The 19553-nt window shown below is 35.9% G+C and overlaps 1 protein-coding gene across 1 annotated transcript in view; it reads right to left on the minus strand.

Moving 5' to 3' along the window:
- SNTG1 (syntrophin gamma 1) overlaps positions 1 to 19553 on the minus strand; it is a 166621-nt gene that overhangs the window by 100128 nt on the left and 46940 nt on the right. Inside the window, exons 7-10 of the mRNA XM_054189470.1 lie at positions 13398 to 13500; positions 11913 to 11995; positions 8237 to 8367; positions 2607 to 2736 (exon numbers count right to left, since the gene is read on the minus strand). Of these exons, the coding sequence (XP_054045445.1) occupies positions 2607 to 2736; positions 8237 to 8367; positions 11913 to 11995; positions 13398 to 13500 (447 nt within the window). The remainder of the gene's footprint in view (positions 1 to 2606; positions 2737 to 8236; positions 8368 to 11912; positions 11996 to 13397; positions 13501 to 19553) is intronic.

A 19553-nucleotide genomic window follows, 5' to 3' on the forward strand; every position in this document is an offset into this window, starting at 1 on the left:
ATGTGGACATATTAGATCACGACAGAAGAGATTTTGACATTATCCTTATAAAAATTTTATTGAACTATAGACTGAAACATGAGATTTTGGAGCAAGGGACTCATATTTCACAACTGTAAGATGCATAGGGAGAGAAAACCCTGTTGTTACCACACACATTTGTGGGGTTTGAACCATCAGATGATTTTTTTTTCAGCCAGCTTGTGTGTGGAAAAGTAAAATAATTCAGATTTTCTGGTTAGGCCTTTCATCAAAATATCCAGCCAGTTCTTTGGCAGATTTATTCAGAGAAACCGTCTTCATCTCCTCAAAGACACCAGTGACAGAATATACATATCTCTTTAGGTATCGAGGTTTGAACTCACCACCCTAGGGTCTCTTACGAGTCAAAGGAAAGAAAGACATGTCCTGAGGGAATTAATCTCATCATAAAATAGATGTTGAAAGTAAATCATAAAGATTGCTCTTAGGACATTCTACTTTGAGACATCTAAAGTGAGGCAAGATAAATCCCACCCTAATCTACAGAGTACTTGACATACTAGAAAAGGAAATGCTTTCAGAAAAAAAAAAATTAGTTTTTATAGTCTTTCTTGTTTTCATCTGCTTCCTTCTTTTTCAAAAGGTAGATGTGAGAAAGATCATGTAAATGAACTAGACCGTATTTAAATGAAACAAACTATTTTCCATAACCTCTATACAGAAATAAGAAGTTAATTGCAACTAAAGTAAATTTGTCGAAAAGTTCAAATAAAGTCCTACATTATTTTTGTTTCTTTGGTACTGGATGCCACAGTAAGGGAGAATGAGTGAGAGTAAATGCCTGTCTCAGAGGAAAAATGCTAACATCAACAGTATATATATATGTCAATAACCATCTTGTAAAAGAAGAAAATATAGGGAGTTCTAATCACATCTAATCATTGTTCCGAGCAACGGTTTGGCTTTTTTTCCCTCTGTGTTCCTAATGTTGCTTATATTCACTTACCACATATGTTGTCAAATAACTAATTCTTTCTGGCAACTGACAATTTAAAAGAAAAGTGTATTACAGAAAAGGCAGTGTCATTGACTTCCATAAATTCATATGGAATATGAACAATTAGGAAAGCTCTAAAAATAGATTCACGGAAAGTTGTAATAAGCCCTAATTCCCACAGTTACTTTATAGGATGTCTTCAGGATAAAGTAAACACAAATATTGGCATAATAGTTGTATAATTTACTATTTCCATCTTATAAAACACCACATACATTGTTTCTGTACTGTATAGAATCTAGTGTAGAATTATAAACTGTACCTATTTTTAAAACACTGAGAATATATGACATAAACAGTGCATTACCAAAATTCAAGTTACGCTAATAAACTGTAATTATAGTCTCATCAGAGCTACATAAAACATTATCAGATAAAATCTAGGTGCATCTATCTACTGCTATAGGTAAACAAATACACTACTGTAGGTAGGAAGAATCTTTAACAGTCTGAACTAAAGATGGCAAGACTAAAAATCAGCACCTTCAGGACGCCTAATGAGACAAGAAAGGTTCTGTACAGCAACAGCATTGTAAGGATGAATAAATAGACATAAAGTCGGCTTCTACTGCATGGAAGCTTGCAGATGGTGGATGAATTCATGTCTGTCACATTTTTATAATACAATGACTTTTACATATTGCTGCCAGATGGAACACAGTTTTGCATCTTGAATATAAATCTCCAAGAAATACAGCTTCCTTCAATGTGTTCCCTGTATTTGAAACAAAAGCAAATTCAGAGGCAGGTTTGGGAGGCTACAGCAGATTTAAGGAATTCTGAGGGAATATAAATTAAATCCTCAAGGGTTTCCTTCTTATAACTCAACTCAAAATAATGGAGTTACCCACGTGTTCTGAATTTTTTGAGGAAAAACAGGAAAGGTATCATATAGACTTCCACAGGAAAAGCTATGTGTCATCTATCAAATGCGAAACATATCCTAGGCAGGTCCAGAAGACTTGCTAGTTGAACTGACTAGTAGTTTGGCAAAACTTTTGCATAACATTTATTCTTGCTTCAATTAAAAGAGATATCTATCACACAGGATCAGATCATAGAAGTACAGTGCATGAAGCATAAATGCATTTAATCTGTGTTGATAACAAACACATCTGTATCTGTAACACAGAAGCACCTTGCCATTCTCCTTAAGGTAAACAATACCTAACAGACCTACTATGTAATTCAGATCTGATTACACCAGTCTTCATACAGATGTGCTTTCTCAAACTACCAAGAAATGTTTTGCTTTTATATGTTACCCATCACACCTGGCTTTCTCCTGTGTGTCTGGTCTTTGTTTCTAATGCTAGCTGGTATTGCTAAGAAGCAAATAACTCTGATAGCAATGAAGTGAACTATATGACTCTAGGGGAGAATATTTTCCCATTCAATGATTTCTCACAAAGTCTGATTTGATGACAAACTTGAGTTGACTTCTCTCAGACAGCCTCAAGCATTGTTTATATGCAGATAATTCTCTGTGTGAACCCATTAGGCTTTTATGACAGTTATAATCAAATATGATTGGGAAACCTTCTGGCTTACTTGGATCCATACTTACATTGTGCTTTGTGAGGTTGGAAATGTTACTCGCTATTGCTTGTAGCCAGTCGATACAGTCTTCAGCAGAGAGACACTGAATTATTCCACTGCAAACCCCATCCACAGCAATTACTTGGAACGCATTTTGCCTATAGACATGTCATAACAGATCAGGTCAGAAGACAACTTCATCTGTTCTAGCATATCATCTTAACAATACTTGTAGAAATGCTTTTCTTTCAACTACAATGAAGGTCAGCCACTGAACGCTGATAAATTGCTGGTTTTCCTGTTTTGTAAATACCTGACATATTAAAAAGATCATGCTAAAAGGTCAACTCAGACTACATTAAGTTTCCATAAAGCTATTAAAAAATTCCATAGGCTAGCTCCACAGAACCTTTACCAACACTGTGTGACTTCGGAAGCTAAACAAGTGAAATAGCTGATGCATACCAGAGAGTTAATACTTTAATACTGCAGATCACAGAGAAGGAAAGTGTGCGTTGGACACTGTAGGCAATCATTTGAGAAATTAAGTGGATTACAGGAACTTTTTCTCAACAACTTTTGTTTCATTTTTCTAATACCTTGTTTAAATATGGTAAGATTCCTGTCTGAATACCCCTTGTTGGCTGCTCTTGGTTAGAGTTTTGATCCTCTTCTAAACTACTGGTAGAAAAGATGGAGAATTCAAAATCGATCAGGTAGCATTAATGATTTTTCCAATTGTGTTTCTGAATTCTGTATCATTAGCAAAATACACTGGAATGCCAAGAGACATCCAATGACAATCTGAGCACCTACGCAGTAATCTGTAATGCATTATAGACTGACTTTCCACAGCTGAATGCTGAGCAACTATAGGACAAGAGAAAACTTTCAGATGCTAAAGTAGTAGCAAACTTAATTTCTTCAGTAAATAGCCTTCTTGGCTAACAGTCTTTGGAAGGCTTACAGGTCTCTGGCTTCAGAAACAAAAAACCTCAATATTAATCCATAATCCAGAGTAAGAGATTACTAAACATACAGAGAATACCAAGTTCCACTGCTGGCGTTCAGCTACAAACCCATCCGTTAATGATCAATTCATTATTTAAAATTACGTACATCATTTAGATTCTTTGCGAATGGCTCAGGCAAAGTGAGTGCTATCTTCAGTGTAAAACTGAGTGCCACTGATGACAGTTTCTGATATCTCAGGACAGACACCCATTCTGCAGAGGCTGGTTTTTTTACCTCTTGAAATTATATTCTAGTTGTGTAGAATGTAGAGATAGTATCTGTCTCTACCATAAAGGTCTTTGCTGTATCTGTGTCAAGTGGAGGCTTTTCCTTCAGTTAGAAGCATTAAAAATGAATTAGAGCCATGCCTTCGCTTTGAGAGTCCCATCATGAGAACTAGCTCTTAGAGGAGAAAAAGGCTTATCTATCCCAATATGATCATGCAGAGGCCCGTATTTTATCTAAATCCATCAGCTAACTTATCAGTTTAGTTGCCTATTCACACGGGTAGTGATTCTTCCTTAAAATATAAAGGTACAAACTGAGAGCTACTTCTTTCAATGACTCATTTTCACAATAATTCAAGTAAATTTTTTGAGGAAGATTTATTCAAAGCATCTTCAGGTAATATAGCTAAGCATTTGCTTACTATATCCTTTATTTTAAACGGCTATAAATATAAATAGTAATTTCTTCCAGAATAAAATTCTAACTAAGCCTTTACATAATGAGTGTAACATGATACTCAGACAAATTTTTTTACTACATGTTTTAAGAGAAATAGCATTATTTTCATGACTCCCCTTCTTTCTGCTCAGCCTATTGTACACCAAATTAGGAATCCAAGAAATCTATTAACGTGTGACACTAACCTGCACGAGCAAAGAAACCCCAGTATGTTCCAGAGTCATTCCTGATGGAAAAATTTCCCTTACATTACAAACACAGTGAATCTGATGCATTTGGGGCATCAGACTGTTCCTACTCTTCTTAGGTGTTTGATCTGTGCAAACACAAAACCATTCATCCATAGTGTTCTTGCCCAAGTATCAATAAACACATACTATAGGATGCAATGCTACCTAATAAATTACTTCTGAATGTGCCTGGGCAGTATATATCCTTAACCTTAGATTATTGCATTAGTATTTTCTTGAATTAATCTACTAGTCAAAGTCCATACTACCACAGAAATCTGAAAAAAAATAATGTATTAAATACGTGTTTTGTATTAAATAGAACAAATAGTAGATCAATCACTTTATAACCCAGCAAAAAAGTTAAGACCAGATGAATTCTTATTCAACTACACTTCTCAGGTTCTGTGCCTTCTGGAACTCAAGAGTTATATTTGAAATTAATAAGCTTTCCAAGATTAACCTGAATGCCCTCTGGAATTTTATATTAATACCCTCTGGAATTCATGTGTCTCAAGCATCCTACTAGAAAAGCTAGAATACAATTATGAAGCATAACAGTGTATGTGACAATGATATGATGTATTTCTGTGCTAGTCTACAGTGAAAAGAGACTTGCAAATATGAACTACATAAAATTGAATTAATTAAATTCCATTTGATCTTCCTTTCTTATATTATTTTCAATATCCTTTCCTTAATGTTGCTCTTTATAACAATCTTTTTTAAAAATTATCTACCTTTGTCCCAGAAGAAATTTTGAGAGGCAGTCACATTTTGGAATGTTTACGCTAATTTAAAAGACTCTTATAAACTGTCTTGCTAGCAACGTAAAATGTCGGTTCTATGCTTTTTTGAAGAAAACCACTCTTCCTCTCTCATATTTACACTGCATTTTTGTTTCCTTCCTCTTACGTCCTCACGTTAGGCATCACAGAAGGACACAAGGAGAAAATTATCAGAGTAGTTATTCACAGTTTGAGTATGAATTCAGGTATTTTGTTTTATATGAATATACTTTTAAATTTACTTTCTGGAAATTCAAATCTCAGGAATAACATTACTACCTAAAAGTCTTTCTCTGTAATGTACAAGTTCTATAAGCTTCACTTTAAACTTGTGTTTTATTGATACAGAAGACTAAATTTTAAAACCCTAGATCTATGAATAGTTGAATATGTCCTAATTTTCCATGTGAGTAGTTCTACTCAGTTCAATATCTTATCTGAAGCATACAGCAGAACAGATCTCAGATTTGACTGTTACGATTTTAGGCCCTTTCTGCTTCGTGCTCTTAATTATTTCTATTTCAACCATTGTTGAACACCGAGCTGAAGGTTTTCACAGAATTTAATAAAAACCCTCCTGCCTCTCTGGTGACTATATCCTGTTCCCTTTCAGTTCAGCCAATAAACCGTTGTAGCCTTTGGTTTACACCTTGACTCCCTGGACCAGCCATTGTTCCTTAATAGAAAAAGGATCATGCAGCCATGCAAATATGATTTTGCTATTACCAGTCAAAAGCTGCAGGCTGTTTTTAGCTGTACAGTTATGTAGTGGTGAAACGACTATTGCCTAACCTGCTTTAATTTCAGCTCTTCTTTTCAGCTTCTTCTTTTTACAAGAAGTCACATGGAAAGACACGGGGTAATGGGTACAAGCTACGCCAAGGGAGATTCCAATTGGACACAAGGGGAAAATTTTTCACAATGAGAAAAATCAGCCATTGGAATAATCTCCCCAGGGAAGAGGCGGATTCCCCATCACTGTACACACTCACAACATTCAGCTGGACAGGGTGCTGGGCCATCTTGTCTAGACCATGCTTTTGCCAAGAAAGGTTGGACCACGTGATCCTTGAGGTTCCTTCCAACCTGGTATTCTATGATGATTCCTCTTTCTGTAGTTTCTGGGGGAGATCATAAACCCACCCCTGGGGACAGATGGTATCACTTGACTGTAGTACCCATTCCAGAAATATTAATGAAGCTTTTTCTGTATTAATTGGGTACTTTTACATGTATTTGAATGGAAGAACAGGAAATTTAAACCGCTAATGCCTCATGAGCCATCAGGGTATAGCATAACACACTATTCTTCCCAGACTCACACATCTCAGCTGGCAGACAAGAAGGCTACACAGGAAAACCAGAGTTTATTTCAGTTAATAAGGCCTCACAGCCTCACAAATAAGTCCCTTGTGCTTGTTTTAAGAGTTAATGTTTCTGATGGGTTAGAAGAGGAAGTAATGGAGAAACACGCTCTATAACTGTAGACAGCTGTCCTCCAGTTAATGACTTACATGCTGTAACTCACAGAATTTTTTTAGTTCAATGTTAACAAATTCAATGTTAACAAATGCAAAGTAACACAGATAAGAAAAAATAACCTTAGCTATATGAAAGCAATAAAGAACCTTATTGTAGCTATAAACACTGCGTAAAGAAATGCAAGAGTTACAACAAACAACTCTCTGAAAACCATCACCTTAGCGCTCAGTGACAGTTAAAAGGCTATTACAAAGTATTAGACAAGAAGAGAGAAAAAATGGAAAACATCATTATGTTTTATTAAAAATCAAGAGGGATCCTCTTTGCAGTCCTGATCACCTTGTTTCATAGAAGATATGTTAGAATTACAAAAGCAACAGAGAGAACAGCAAGGATAATCAGACCTACGGAAGGGTTTCCCTAAAAGGAGATAACAATAGGGATCCTTCAAACTGGAAAACAGAAGACAGTTATCTGAAGTTATAAAAACGTAAATCAAGAATGCTTATTTAGCATTTCCCTTGATACAAGCATCAGGGCTCAGACTCCACCCTCTTCCCCCTCTTCCTCCTCCTGGGTGCCTGGCTGCCTGTGCTTGAGGCCAGCTCTGCCATGGTATGGCCGTGGGATGTGAGATCAGGCTGCTGTGAAAAAGCTTGAGGGTAGGGGGGGCTGGCTCCCCCTTCACTTAGTAGCTGAGTATGAACTCAGGCTCTTGCCTTTGGTCCTCACCAGAGTTTGGTTGCAGCTATGTCTGTGCCTGGACATGTATCCCACTGATTCGGACCTGACCTGTGGGGTGAATTCTCAGCCTGACCTGAGCCCTGCTTTACCATGATGGATTCATCTGAAGACCAGCCCTAGGCCTGCTCTGCTACTCCCCCAGGGACAGTGGGATGGGGCCCTTGTCTGCATGGACACTGCCTCGTCCAGCCTCGCTGCCACCTTCTGCTCTTGTCTTGCCTTCCCCATGGGGCAGCCAGCCCTTGCTGCTCCCAAACAAGCTTATTTTGCCCACTGAAGTTATCAGGTGAGAGATTTAATGCAAACAAAAAGAAGTACATTTTAAAAACATAATTACATTGCAGAACTCAATGCCACAGTGCATTAGAAAAAAAGCTATTAAAAAAAACAGCTTTCAAAGAAGTTTTTGAGCACAGGAGCATTAACAGTTATTAAATATGACGACCTACATGCAATCTCAAAATGAGAAAATGTGCTGACCACTAGATGAAAGTAGGAAGATCACACGTCTTCCCCATATACCTGGTCCTGGCTGACATCAGAGCAGAACATGGGCTGAGGTGGACCTAGATAGACCTTTATGAAAGCTCCTATGTTTCATGTCTCTGACAGCTGCGGTAGAACTAATAATGCCCTTCCTCTAACAAGGCAACTCCCTAAGACATCTATCTGTCCACCAAGAAGTCAAGTTTCAACTTTCTGAACTTCTTTACCTGCACAAATCTGATCCTGGAAGGTATTGGGAAAACCGTGAATGAAGAAGTGGAATTAATCGGAGATCGCACCACCTTTTTTCCCATCTAAGTCCTGGGGATGCTGGCCATGAGGAACATGACAATGTATCCTGAAAAACATTAAAAGGTCCTTCTCAGTTTTGGGCTTCATTATAAGCACTCAGCAGATTTGAAAAGAGAGAGAGAGACTTCAAAGATTTTATATTTCATTTGGCATCGTGTTCCACTTTCCCCAAATCATTTGTCATCAGTTTTAGCTAGCACTGGAGAGATTCTTCACTTTTTCTCACAAATAAAACAAATCTATATGAACCTCAACATCAATATGCTTAGAGTGAGTGTGAGGAACAATATTCTAAAAACTGAGGGAAAATAGATTGTGTCCTTTTTTTGAAATGACTAGTCATGAATAGAAGTGAATATTTACTGCGTATCACATCATCCGCCACTAGTTTTATACCTGTACCCTGAATAAAGATGATCTCTAAATTATTCGCTATACAACCATAATTCAGTTGTTTCCTGTGGCACCAACATGTTTACATACATTATTCTAATGACATCATCTCAAAACCTGTTAATTGTGAATGGGATTTAACATATGACGACAATTTTTTAGTCAAAAATACATGCTTATGATGAACATTTTAATTTTACCTATTTACACAAGACATTACTTATATGAAAACTGAACTTTATCATGTCTATGATCATATCTACAAAGAATGAGTATTTAATTATCTACAGTCTAATTTCACCAGTATTTTTACAGAATATAGATTTGGATGAGAAATGCTTATAAAAAGTGAAATGATCAACATTTATTTTTAAAAATCCAACAGTTGTTCCCTTCTGTATAAAATGCTTTACAAAACAGTGCTAGTATTGATGTTATTTTTCTGAAGAAGCGTGATTCTCACTGAAATGTATGTAGTACTTTTACTATATCAGTAAAATTGTACTTGCTGATCCTGCATCATTTACAATGTTTTAATCTCAGACTTCATATTTTTTTTTACCCATATCTTCCATAAAATAAATACTACAAAAATTGAGTACACCTTGTATTTTTTAGAGTGTGATTTTTGTGTAAGATCTATGGAATTATAAAGCATTTTCCTTTTACTTATAAGTTCATATATCTTTTATGTATATAAAATAAAAGATCACTACGAACATCAATTTAGCTGAACAGAAGGTTTTTCATAAGTAGATTCACTTATTTAAAACCTTGACTCTCTGAAGAAACCTTTCATAGATTTCATCCAAATAACTAAATGATTGGCTAGGAAGACTAAGCTAGGACATTGTTTTAAACATTGTTTTGAATTTTTAACCTTTTCTATCTGCTTTCAGGAACCTTTTCTCAGCTGTGATTAAACTTGAGGAAAGAGCTGAAATGAGGCAAAAACTTTATATGCAAACCGTAAGCCTAGAACTGTCTGCAACAGAAATGCTCACCCTACCTTTAGCCTGCATAACACTGAATTGTAGGCAAAAGACCAAAACCGGTCCTGTCTACTCCAATTTCTGAATCAGAAGTCTCCTTCATGTGAATCACCAAGGCTATTAATTAAGAAATAGACTATAACCATAAGTCATAATGCATTCTAGAGAATTTTCTGAGAAAAAGGAAGGACCATGACATGAGAGTTGCACATAATTTAGGAATTCATACAGATGTCTTATTTGGTTTTATGAAGCATTCTATTCGCATTACAAGGGGACATCTGAGATAAGAACCACATCCTAGTCTTCAGCAGAAGAATTTAATTTAGGGTGAACTATAGAATCACGATGTCTGATTGTATTATTTAAACTGAGAGAAAAACTCAGTTTCAGTAAATTATTATCAGTTCAAATAGAAACTGTAGCTAATTTAGGTCAGTTTTGACACCTGCAGAAATAGGATTCTCTAATGGAAGCATGGTTTTTATCCTAAAAGCAGAGTTAGATATGAAATGGCCAGTAAAATCATTTTAGGATCTGCTGCAATGCATACATATATAGACTGTTTAGATAAGTCTGCTTCTGATGTTTTTGCACTAGGTATTTATATATATATATTATCAACATGTATTAAGTCACCAATTTTACTGTTTTTATCCAATTTTTACAAATTCCAGCTGCCATGAAAGTGTATCAAATCTAAAGGTTTTCCAGATTATAATCAGGTTTAAAATCTGTGCTATTCATTTTTAAGTCTCTGGGCTCCTATTTAAAACCTTTATCAGTGAAGTATGAAATAATAAAACAAGCCAGAAATTAAAACCAGCAAAGTCTACTGAACAGTGCTTACTTTTTGGTTTTTTTTAATATATTTGTAATAATTATGCAGTACATTCATTTATTTATTCAGTGCTTTTTATTTTATCTCAGTATTTTCACCTATCGGAAAGCCAAATATACAGCAAAAACCCCTTTAGAACTATATAAAACAATGGAAAAACTGCATTTCCTGACTAAGAAAATTGTTACTGCAGTTCAAAGGTATCTTTTACTAAAAATATGATCAGACATCTGTAGCATTTCAGCCTAAAGAGACTTTTCTCCATAGTGCTATCATTCTTCAGTAAGATTTTAAGTGTAAGTTACTAGAAGTAAAATGCTCTGACCTTAAAAACAGTCAAAAAAATGCACCTAAACCATCCTTTGCCAAAAGTTTTAGGTAATGAATGAAATAAAATAATGGAAAAAAATTCTGAAAAAGTTTTCTACTTTTTCTTTGGATATATGTGCTGGTTTTGTCTGGGGTAGAGTTATTTTCTTCATAGTAGCAAGTATGGGGCCGTGTTTTGGATTTGTGATGAAAACAGTGTTGATAATACAGGGATGTTTTACTTCCTGCTGAGCAGTGCTTGCACAGACTCAAGGCCTTTTCTGCTTCTCACAGCGCCCCAACAGTGACCAGGCTGGGGGTGTAAAAGAACGTGGGAGGGGACACAGCCAGGACAGATGACCCCAACTGACCAAAGGGATATTCCACACCATGTAACGTCATGCTCACTATATAAAGCTGGGGGAAGGGGGTGACCGTCGGAGTTAAGGCGTTCGTCTTCCCAAGTACCCATTACATGTGATGGAGCCCTGCTTTCCTGGAGATGGATGAACATCTGCCTGCTGATGGGAAGCAGTGAATGAATTCCTTGTTGTGCTTTGCTTGTGCTCATGGCTTTTGCCTTATCTATTGAAGTATCTTTATCTCAACCCACAAGTTTTCTCACTTTTACAGTTCTCTTCCCCATCCCACCAGGGGGGAGTGAGGGAGCAGCTGTGCAGTACTTAGTTGCTGTCTGGGGTTAAACCACGACAATATATTTTAATTTTAATAATTTTAGTACCTATGTTAAATAATAGATAATCTAGAAGAATATCTGAAAATAATCTAGAAGAAAAAACTTTCACAAAATCCCTATTGCCCAGATAAAAACAGTAATCATATCTATCAAGGCACAATCTCAGCTGGTATAATTCCTCATAGTTTAATTCACAGCCATAATATCTGGCAACTCTTTTGCCCCCCTGTGGAACTGTTTATCTCCAATATTAATTAGAGCTCCTCCCATGTTGCTGTCCTTTATTAATTACTTCCACTTAGCTATTATAGTATTATTATTCTTCTGTGTAATTCCATCAAAGAAATATAAGCTTTTACCGTGTTGTTGGGATGGTAGTTGAGATGCAAACCACTGTCACACAGGGGAGAGGATGTGCCACTGCTTTGGTCACTGGGGGCACCTAATGAAAACATGATTACACAAAAAAAAATCTTCATTAATCTTCATTAATCTATAATGCTATAATTCAAATTTTTGTTTGTATATATGTATTCCCCTTCCCCCATGTCATGTCTGACTTTCATTTACTTTCTCCATTCAGCCAGTATCTGTCTTCTGATTTGAGTGCCTTTTTTAAACTGAGTAGAGTCCCAAGAGTCCCTCCCCTGGTGCTTTGCTTAAAAGAGTTAATAATCTGTTTAGTGAGAAAAAAAACCCAAAGGTTTTTGCAAATTTGATAATAAAATGAAAGTGTGTACCTCCTCACTGGGTTTTCACTTGAAGGAACTAGTAAGATAATACTTTTGTTAGTCTTGATGAAGTTTACAGTTCAAGCTGTTCTTGTAACAGTTTAGGAAATCATAGTGCTACAACTCAGAAGTAACATGATAAGATTGAGGCAAATGTATGTTTGTGTGCGTTATTCGGGGTACACTCTGGTATCACAACCTTTCATAAAAGAGACGTGTACTGGGATACATTTTTATTTTAGAATATGGTGTTCTAAATTTTTTCTTGTCTCACCAGAATTTAATACCTAGGCAAAAAATAAAGACAGTATTTCAACAAATGATTGTATAAAGAATTATTTAATAATTTAGTTTATTTAATTCCTTCTAACTTAAAAGGCTAAAAGCATTGAAATCAAACATTTATTGTTTTGTTGCTTAAAAATTAAGCAATTCATTTTACCCTCTTAGGAGCAAGAAGCAGAAGGAAAGCAGCAGTGACAAAAGGCCAACATATAAATATGCTTAGATATGCTGCAACTGTCTATAATTATGCACCCACACTTACAATTTAATATAATTAAAGGAAGACAGCTGCCTCCATACGTCTCTCATGGGGCTAGCTGACTAAAACTCGGTTGGATTTAAACAAAATACTAATCATTCCAGAGTAATTTATTTTTAGGTAGACAGACACCTCCACCAAAGGCTCTGAATTTTAAATGGTAAAGTTAAGCCCTCTAAATATACACACACAAACTCATTTTCACATTTACAAGACAAAACTCTTTCAGACTAAAATGTTATCTAACACTGCTTGAAGAAACTCTTTTAAATACTCTGCATCAGGATGTGAGCTACTGAAAATTAATGGAATTCCACTGCCTTACCTGCAACTTCGCTGATTCACACCAGCCAAATGCCTGGTGATCTGTTTTTCAAGCAAAGATAGCAATTTTTTGCTTGAGGTGAATGTTAGTAAAAGACCTGGCAATACAAGCAGCTCATGTTCAGGCAGCAATGCTGACCGAAAAAGCTGCTGTCAATCATCTTCAATGCACAGTAGGTTCAGAAGCTGCAAACATTCATGAGCATCGAATTGAGTTTTCTTTTGGCCAAGTAATAAAGGCTTACATGCACAATCTTCATTCAGTGGCAGTTTGAGAAAAGCAGGCGCTCTTTTCAGAAAGGACACAGTTAGGGTCACTTCTTCCCCTGCGTTGCGAAGGACCTGAACCTGGAAGAGAAATACAGACAGGACACCTTGAAACAGATGTATGACCAAAATCCGTTAGCAAATGTAAGTAATGCCACACAGCTTTCACATACCAGAACATAACTGATCAGTAATTTATTGCAATGACATTTTTTTAAAAAAAGAAAGGAAGACGTAAAGCTTGCTATATGCTTGTCTGTTGTGTTTCCAGTCTCATATAGACTCTCCCTGAGGTTCTCATAAATCCCCAACCAAAACATTGGCAGTAGTTTCCACAGCTGTGCCTTAATCCTAGGAGTAAGTCTTTCCAACAGCCAGAGTTAAATTTAGCCAAAGCACTCCAGCATGGATGAGAGACCTAATCTTCCTCACAGCAACGGAGGAAAAGTACCTATTTTAAGCCTCAAGTCTTAGATAAGCACAAGCTTGGGTTTTGCCAAAGGGTGTCTTGCATTTTGGAATGCATAAATCACCTGTCCAGCTGTGAATGCTTTCAGCCTTCCAGTACTCTCCCACAATTGCTCCTGCAGCTCTTGGTCACGCCTTTAGCTTTTGTGTGGTATGGCTGACAGACACCTCAAGACGCACAGCAGAGAAGGGGAACCCCAGGCACCTCCCCAGGGTGGCACAAAGAAGGCGCAAAAGCAACTAAGCAAAATGCTATGCTTAACAGCAGAGGAATAACATTTGAATCGTTTTATAACATGAGAGCCAAGAAGCATCAGGTCACATAACCCTGTTTCGGAGAACAACCGTTTCCTGTTCTTCTGGCTCTATGACTTCAAAACTCTTCAAGGGCTGATTTAATTTGGGCTTACAAAGGCAGAAGATTGCACCATTCCTTTCTCTGAGTCACTGCACTCACACTGTGCAGAGAGCCAGCTCGCTGGGAGCAGCGTTCAGAGAGATGTTACACAGTGACATATTAGACAAACCTTTTAAACTGGCATATATCTGTTCCCTTTCTTCTGTGTTTTTGTGGTAGCTGGGTAACACACAAGTAATCCTTCTGTCACGCTGCTGCTTGTGAGAAAGCCTTGTAAATAATTTATGGAGGATTGCTATTCTTTAATCTGTACCCATCAACAACCTATCCTACAGATTTAGTTACATACATGTATGTAACTACACGCATGGATGCTTTCAAATGGAATCACTGCATTAACTTAAAGGAATTCTTCAAGAAAAAAATGTTGACTTTGCCTTTAAACACAATACTTCCTACTCCACACTGTTGCAACAGAGGAGTGATAATACGATGACAGAATATTTAATTCAGTATCCACTCTGAAATTTTAGTCTCTTTATTGTTTAAAAGACCACAGTGGTTGTCAAGGCAGAGTTTGCAATTTAGAGTGTATTTAGATGTATGCACGCAAATAAACACACACGCACACACACAAATCACAACCAATCTCATCAATTTAAACTGCTTGCCAAAAACTTCATCTGTAACATGAGCCTCTTTGACAAGCACTTCCCAATTCTGGTATGTTTTATACCTTAGAATTCGTAAGCAGTACTTATGTCATAGAAACAAGATTACTTGTAATCCATGGAACAGTAGATCAAGACTCTGAAGTCCTGAATTCCATCAGAGAAACCATACCATATCCTCAGCCTTCATAGAAAATTCATCCTTCCCCTCTCTTATGGAGCAGTCACACTGTTCAGAGTAGTCATAGCCAAAGCAGAAACTGACAGGCATGTATTCTCTGTTGAAATGACAGACGTGGAGAGACAAAGTGCAGGAAAAATACAGCTACCCTCTGCCTTTTTAAAAATAGTTCTTTTTTACTCAGGAGTCGGGAAGAAATAAGTGGAGAAGTTACAGCATTACCAACTTTAATTTATATAAAGTCACCTTTTAAGATACCTAAGTGAATATCATTTGTGAAAGAAGCTGAGACAGTAAACTGTGCCCCTAAATCTTTCTTCTTCCAAGAGTAAAACAAGACACAAGTCTACATTATTTCATTTGATAATATATTGTTCTGTAAAAGCTAGAAGTTACCATAAGTAGTCTACTGTGACCTTGTTCTCTAACGTCTCTCCCTCTCTCTCAAACCTTTTGATCTCCCAGGATGAAAAATTTAAGCTGGAACACAGTTTTGTTGAAATCAGCAATACTTATTTCACTGAAGGGTGTGAAGCATATAATCCAGAAAGTGACTAGCTTTTGTCACGCAGAGTGAAGAGTAAAGAGAGATAAAAGATTAAAAAAGAAAACTACCAGGTAATGATTACAAGAGAGAAGATGAGCTATCGATCCCATTTCATTTACTTTCTAGCCCTTAACAAAGCCATTCTGGGAAATAAGGTTAGCTGAAGAAAATGGGATTTTTAATTAAATTTATTAATTGTCTCTTTGTAGCTTTCAGCTGAAAGCTTTACTGTTATTTTACTTTTTTTTTGGCCTGTATTTTACATAAGAAATGAGCAATTACTGAGGTGTTTTAAATCGAGTATGCCTTATAGGATTCACTTGCTTTGTGTCCTCATTCAACATGTACACCATGCCATACTGCTGCTCTTCCATGCAGAAAGAGAAGGAGGTTCAATAGGAAATCTACTCTTGCTGAAGAATGTTTTTAGTGGAATACCTGAAGAGTTCATGTTCATGAATGGAAAATTGATAGCTTTTACAAAAAGAAGGTAACAGCCAAAAGTAATGTGACTAACTCTTACGGATAGTTATGTCTATGAAAAAAGAACATACTTGAAAACAGGGAGTCAAACAGTTTGTCTGGAAGATACGATACAGTATGAGTTTCTAGATTTTTACAGACATGAGTGGAATTCTACCAATAGTCAGAGATAGGGGTATATTAATTAGTTCTTCTCTCTTCCTCATTGCCTAACATCAGTTTAGCTCAAAACTTCATAAAGATATTTTGGTAAAATGAGGACTATGCGAAGGTAAATGTATTGCTTGTTCAGGCTTGGAAAATGTACAGTCATGAAAAATGAATTTATCTGCACAAGTATATCCATGTGGACCTGAAGAATTGGGAGCGTATTCCACCAACAAAGCAATAATGAGCTTTTACCACTGAAGTCAATTCATGAACATACTGAAGAAACCAATTGTCATACATGATATAATTTTTAGATAAAGAAATGCTCATCCATTCTGCTCTCTTACTTAGAAGAAAGCTCCCTTACGTTGATTGTATATACATTGTCAATACCTTGTCAGTCAAGCCCTACCATTGACAACGTATATCTTTGTTATTTCTGGCAGCGATAATTCTAGAAATATTTACAGGCTACTTTCAAACATAAGAGGGAAGTAGACTAAATCCTTTATACATCCTTTTCAGAGTTACAGCATATTTTTTTGATTTATAAGGAAACCTTAAAACTAGGTTGATCAGAGTAACCAACTTGACAATTTTGCCAGCACCATCACATATTGTATGCATGATAAAAATGACTGAAGACTAAAAAGCTAGGGACTATTTTCTACTTCCTGCAAACATGAAGCTCTCTTAAGAATTTTCAGTCATTTAGAAGATTTTCAGGATTTTTCTAATTTTGCAATGTCTACTTCCATATTTTGACATTATTATGTTAAATTCCTTAAATTCCTGATGCGTTAGCCCACAAATTAGAAAAAGCTGGGGTTTGGATTGGTTTTCTTTTCTCTCATCCCTTGCAAAAATATTCTAACATTGGGTAGAACTAACTAACATTTACCATCTTCTTAAAGTTAGCTATTTACTCGCTGAGTGACTAGTGCACAATTAATTGCTTTCTTTTAAAATACAAAGTGGCTATTTTAAGAAACAGTGTTTCTATAATGACTTGGCAATCAAATTACCAAAGATAATGCTAGCCACAAATAACAATTCTTATTAGTCCTGGAATAGAATTAGAGCCTCATCCCCACCGTGTAAAAATGGTAAAAAAATATTTCAGTATTAACGAAATGTAGCTGTATGAAATTTTCAGTTCATTATTGTTAATAGAGAAGTAATTTCTAAACTTACATAAAATAAAAATATTTAAAACATTTGCCCTAGTATGTAAAAAGATATAAATGGACCTAAATTCTAAAAAGTGAAAAAGAAACATATTTTTGGAAGGCATACTGATTTTGAATAAATATAGAAACATTATTTCAAAATTTCAAGGCAAAAATGCAGCAACTTCCTAAGATATTTTTTATCAGATACGAAAAGTTTGGTGAAGGTGAGATAAATTCATAGGGCTAAATCCATGGAATATTTGCCTGACAAAAATTTTATTTCGTAGTAGCCCTACCATTTCCAAAGTCTAACAAAACTATATCTCCCCACTGTAAGCCACAGAAAAGACTCCCTTTGGAAGAGATCTGTATGTCTATGCATTTGACCTCATAATTTCTAAAGCACTGCATCCCAGATCGCAGAAAATGCATGACCAGGCACCATTAAAAAGATTTGCTTACTCTCTGTATCCTTGAAGGATAATAATCTGTTTTATTTCCAGAGGCTGGACTGAATATTCAAGATGTATGGTTTTTTTCAATAAAGCCACAGATTTTTAATATTTTCGAGATCATCTACAAAGCCCTAGAATTCAGGCATATGAGTTCACCTAACTATCAGGTTCTTATTTTAATAGTTAGCAATGAATAGTAACAGTTAATGTGTCGATACAGATGTTGTATGGATTAAATAATGAAAAGCTATTTAGTATTGCTGTTACTACTTGATTTAGTTTTATTTTTTTGTTTCTTCTAGTGAGCAGTACTAGCTATTGATTTGTTGGTGCGCGGTGTCTAATCAAGTTGTCCCTGTAACAGGAAAAAAGCTGTGACACTGAAAAATCTTAACATGTCATCATCATCATGGCTATATATTAAATTCTTGCTGGTGTTTCAGAAATCATATATATATTTAATGTAGAATGAGCTGATGTGAAAGGAACTACACAAACAGAAATATTAAATACCAGCAATGAACTTTCTGACGCAAAGCATAAACTTACTACTAGTGGAATCAAGAATTAATCTACTTCTACCACAAATAGCCCTATATAAAGTTAGGATATTCATGAGTAAAGTGAGACAGGCAAAAATAACTGTTGTGCTTGTCTGAAATAGTAGCTGTGTGAAATAGTGAAATTAGAAGAGCCAGTGTTTCTGGAGTGACAGTGTCTATATTTCCATGAAATTACTGTAATGATGGTAAGGGCTCATTTGAAGTGAATTTTATGGTGATGTGCAATATTGCTGAATAAAATCTCTACATAATAATAACACTGGTCTGAATTATTAATAATGTCTACAATGATATTGCCTTTTAATTTTATAAAACCTTTTAAAGTCCCAGTTCAAGAAAACATTTGAACATATGCTGAAGTCTCTCTCAATATATTCAGAAAAGCACTGAAGCATGAAGTCCCTCCGATTTCAGGAAGTATTCTTTCCTGAATAAGACTGTAAATCCCCTCTTAAATTGCCAATGAAATTTGCCCACCAATGAAGTGGTAAAGATTTAAAACAGAAGACTTATAAAGTCCCCAGGATCTGTGTTCTCCTGAACTGGAGCAAATTCTGCTCTTCAGGGTGTTTTAAAGGAAAATTCAGTTCTTTGATGAATACTGTGAATTATAAACATGGGGGGGGGGATAGAAAAAAAAAAGAAGACACCTTCCTAGCCACTGTGCAGAGTTACACAATGCACTAGTATCAAGTCCACCAGCAGATATCACAACATGCATTTTGGTACAGTCACATAAAGGCCCAAAGTTAGAAGGCTCAATGCATGCACACAACTGTCTTGAATTATGCCTATTTAAAAAAAATAAAAAAATCAACTCTTTTATTCATTAAAAGTCATGTAGTTAATATAGAATATTTGCATTATAGAGACATCACTGTATGGGGAGTTTTTAACTCCTACGATCTAAAATTTATCACAGTATTTGCCAACAATGCAAGATAATCAACAAATGCAATAGTAAAAACTATCACAGCTTTTTCTTCCTTCAGAAAATTTCTTTTACTGATAGACAGAGAAAACTAGAACACCATTTTATGACAGCAGTTCCTACTCAGGCTTCACGACTCGGAAGTGTACTTTAGA

The sequence above is a fragment of the Rissa tridactyla genome, chromosome 2 (assembly GCF_028500815.1).
Source record: "Rissa tridactyla isolate bRisTri1 chromosome 2, bRisTri1.patW.cur.20221130, whole genome shotgun sequence".
NCBI lineage: Eukaryota > Metazoa > Chordata > Aves > Charadriiformes > Laridae > Rissa > Rissa tridactyla.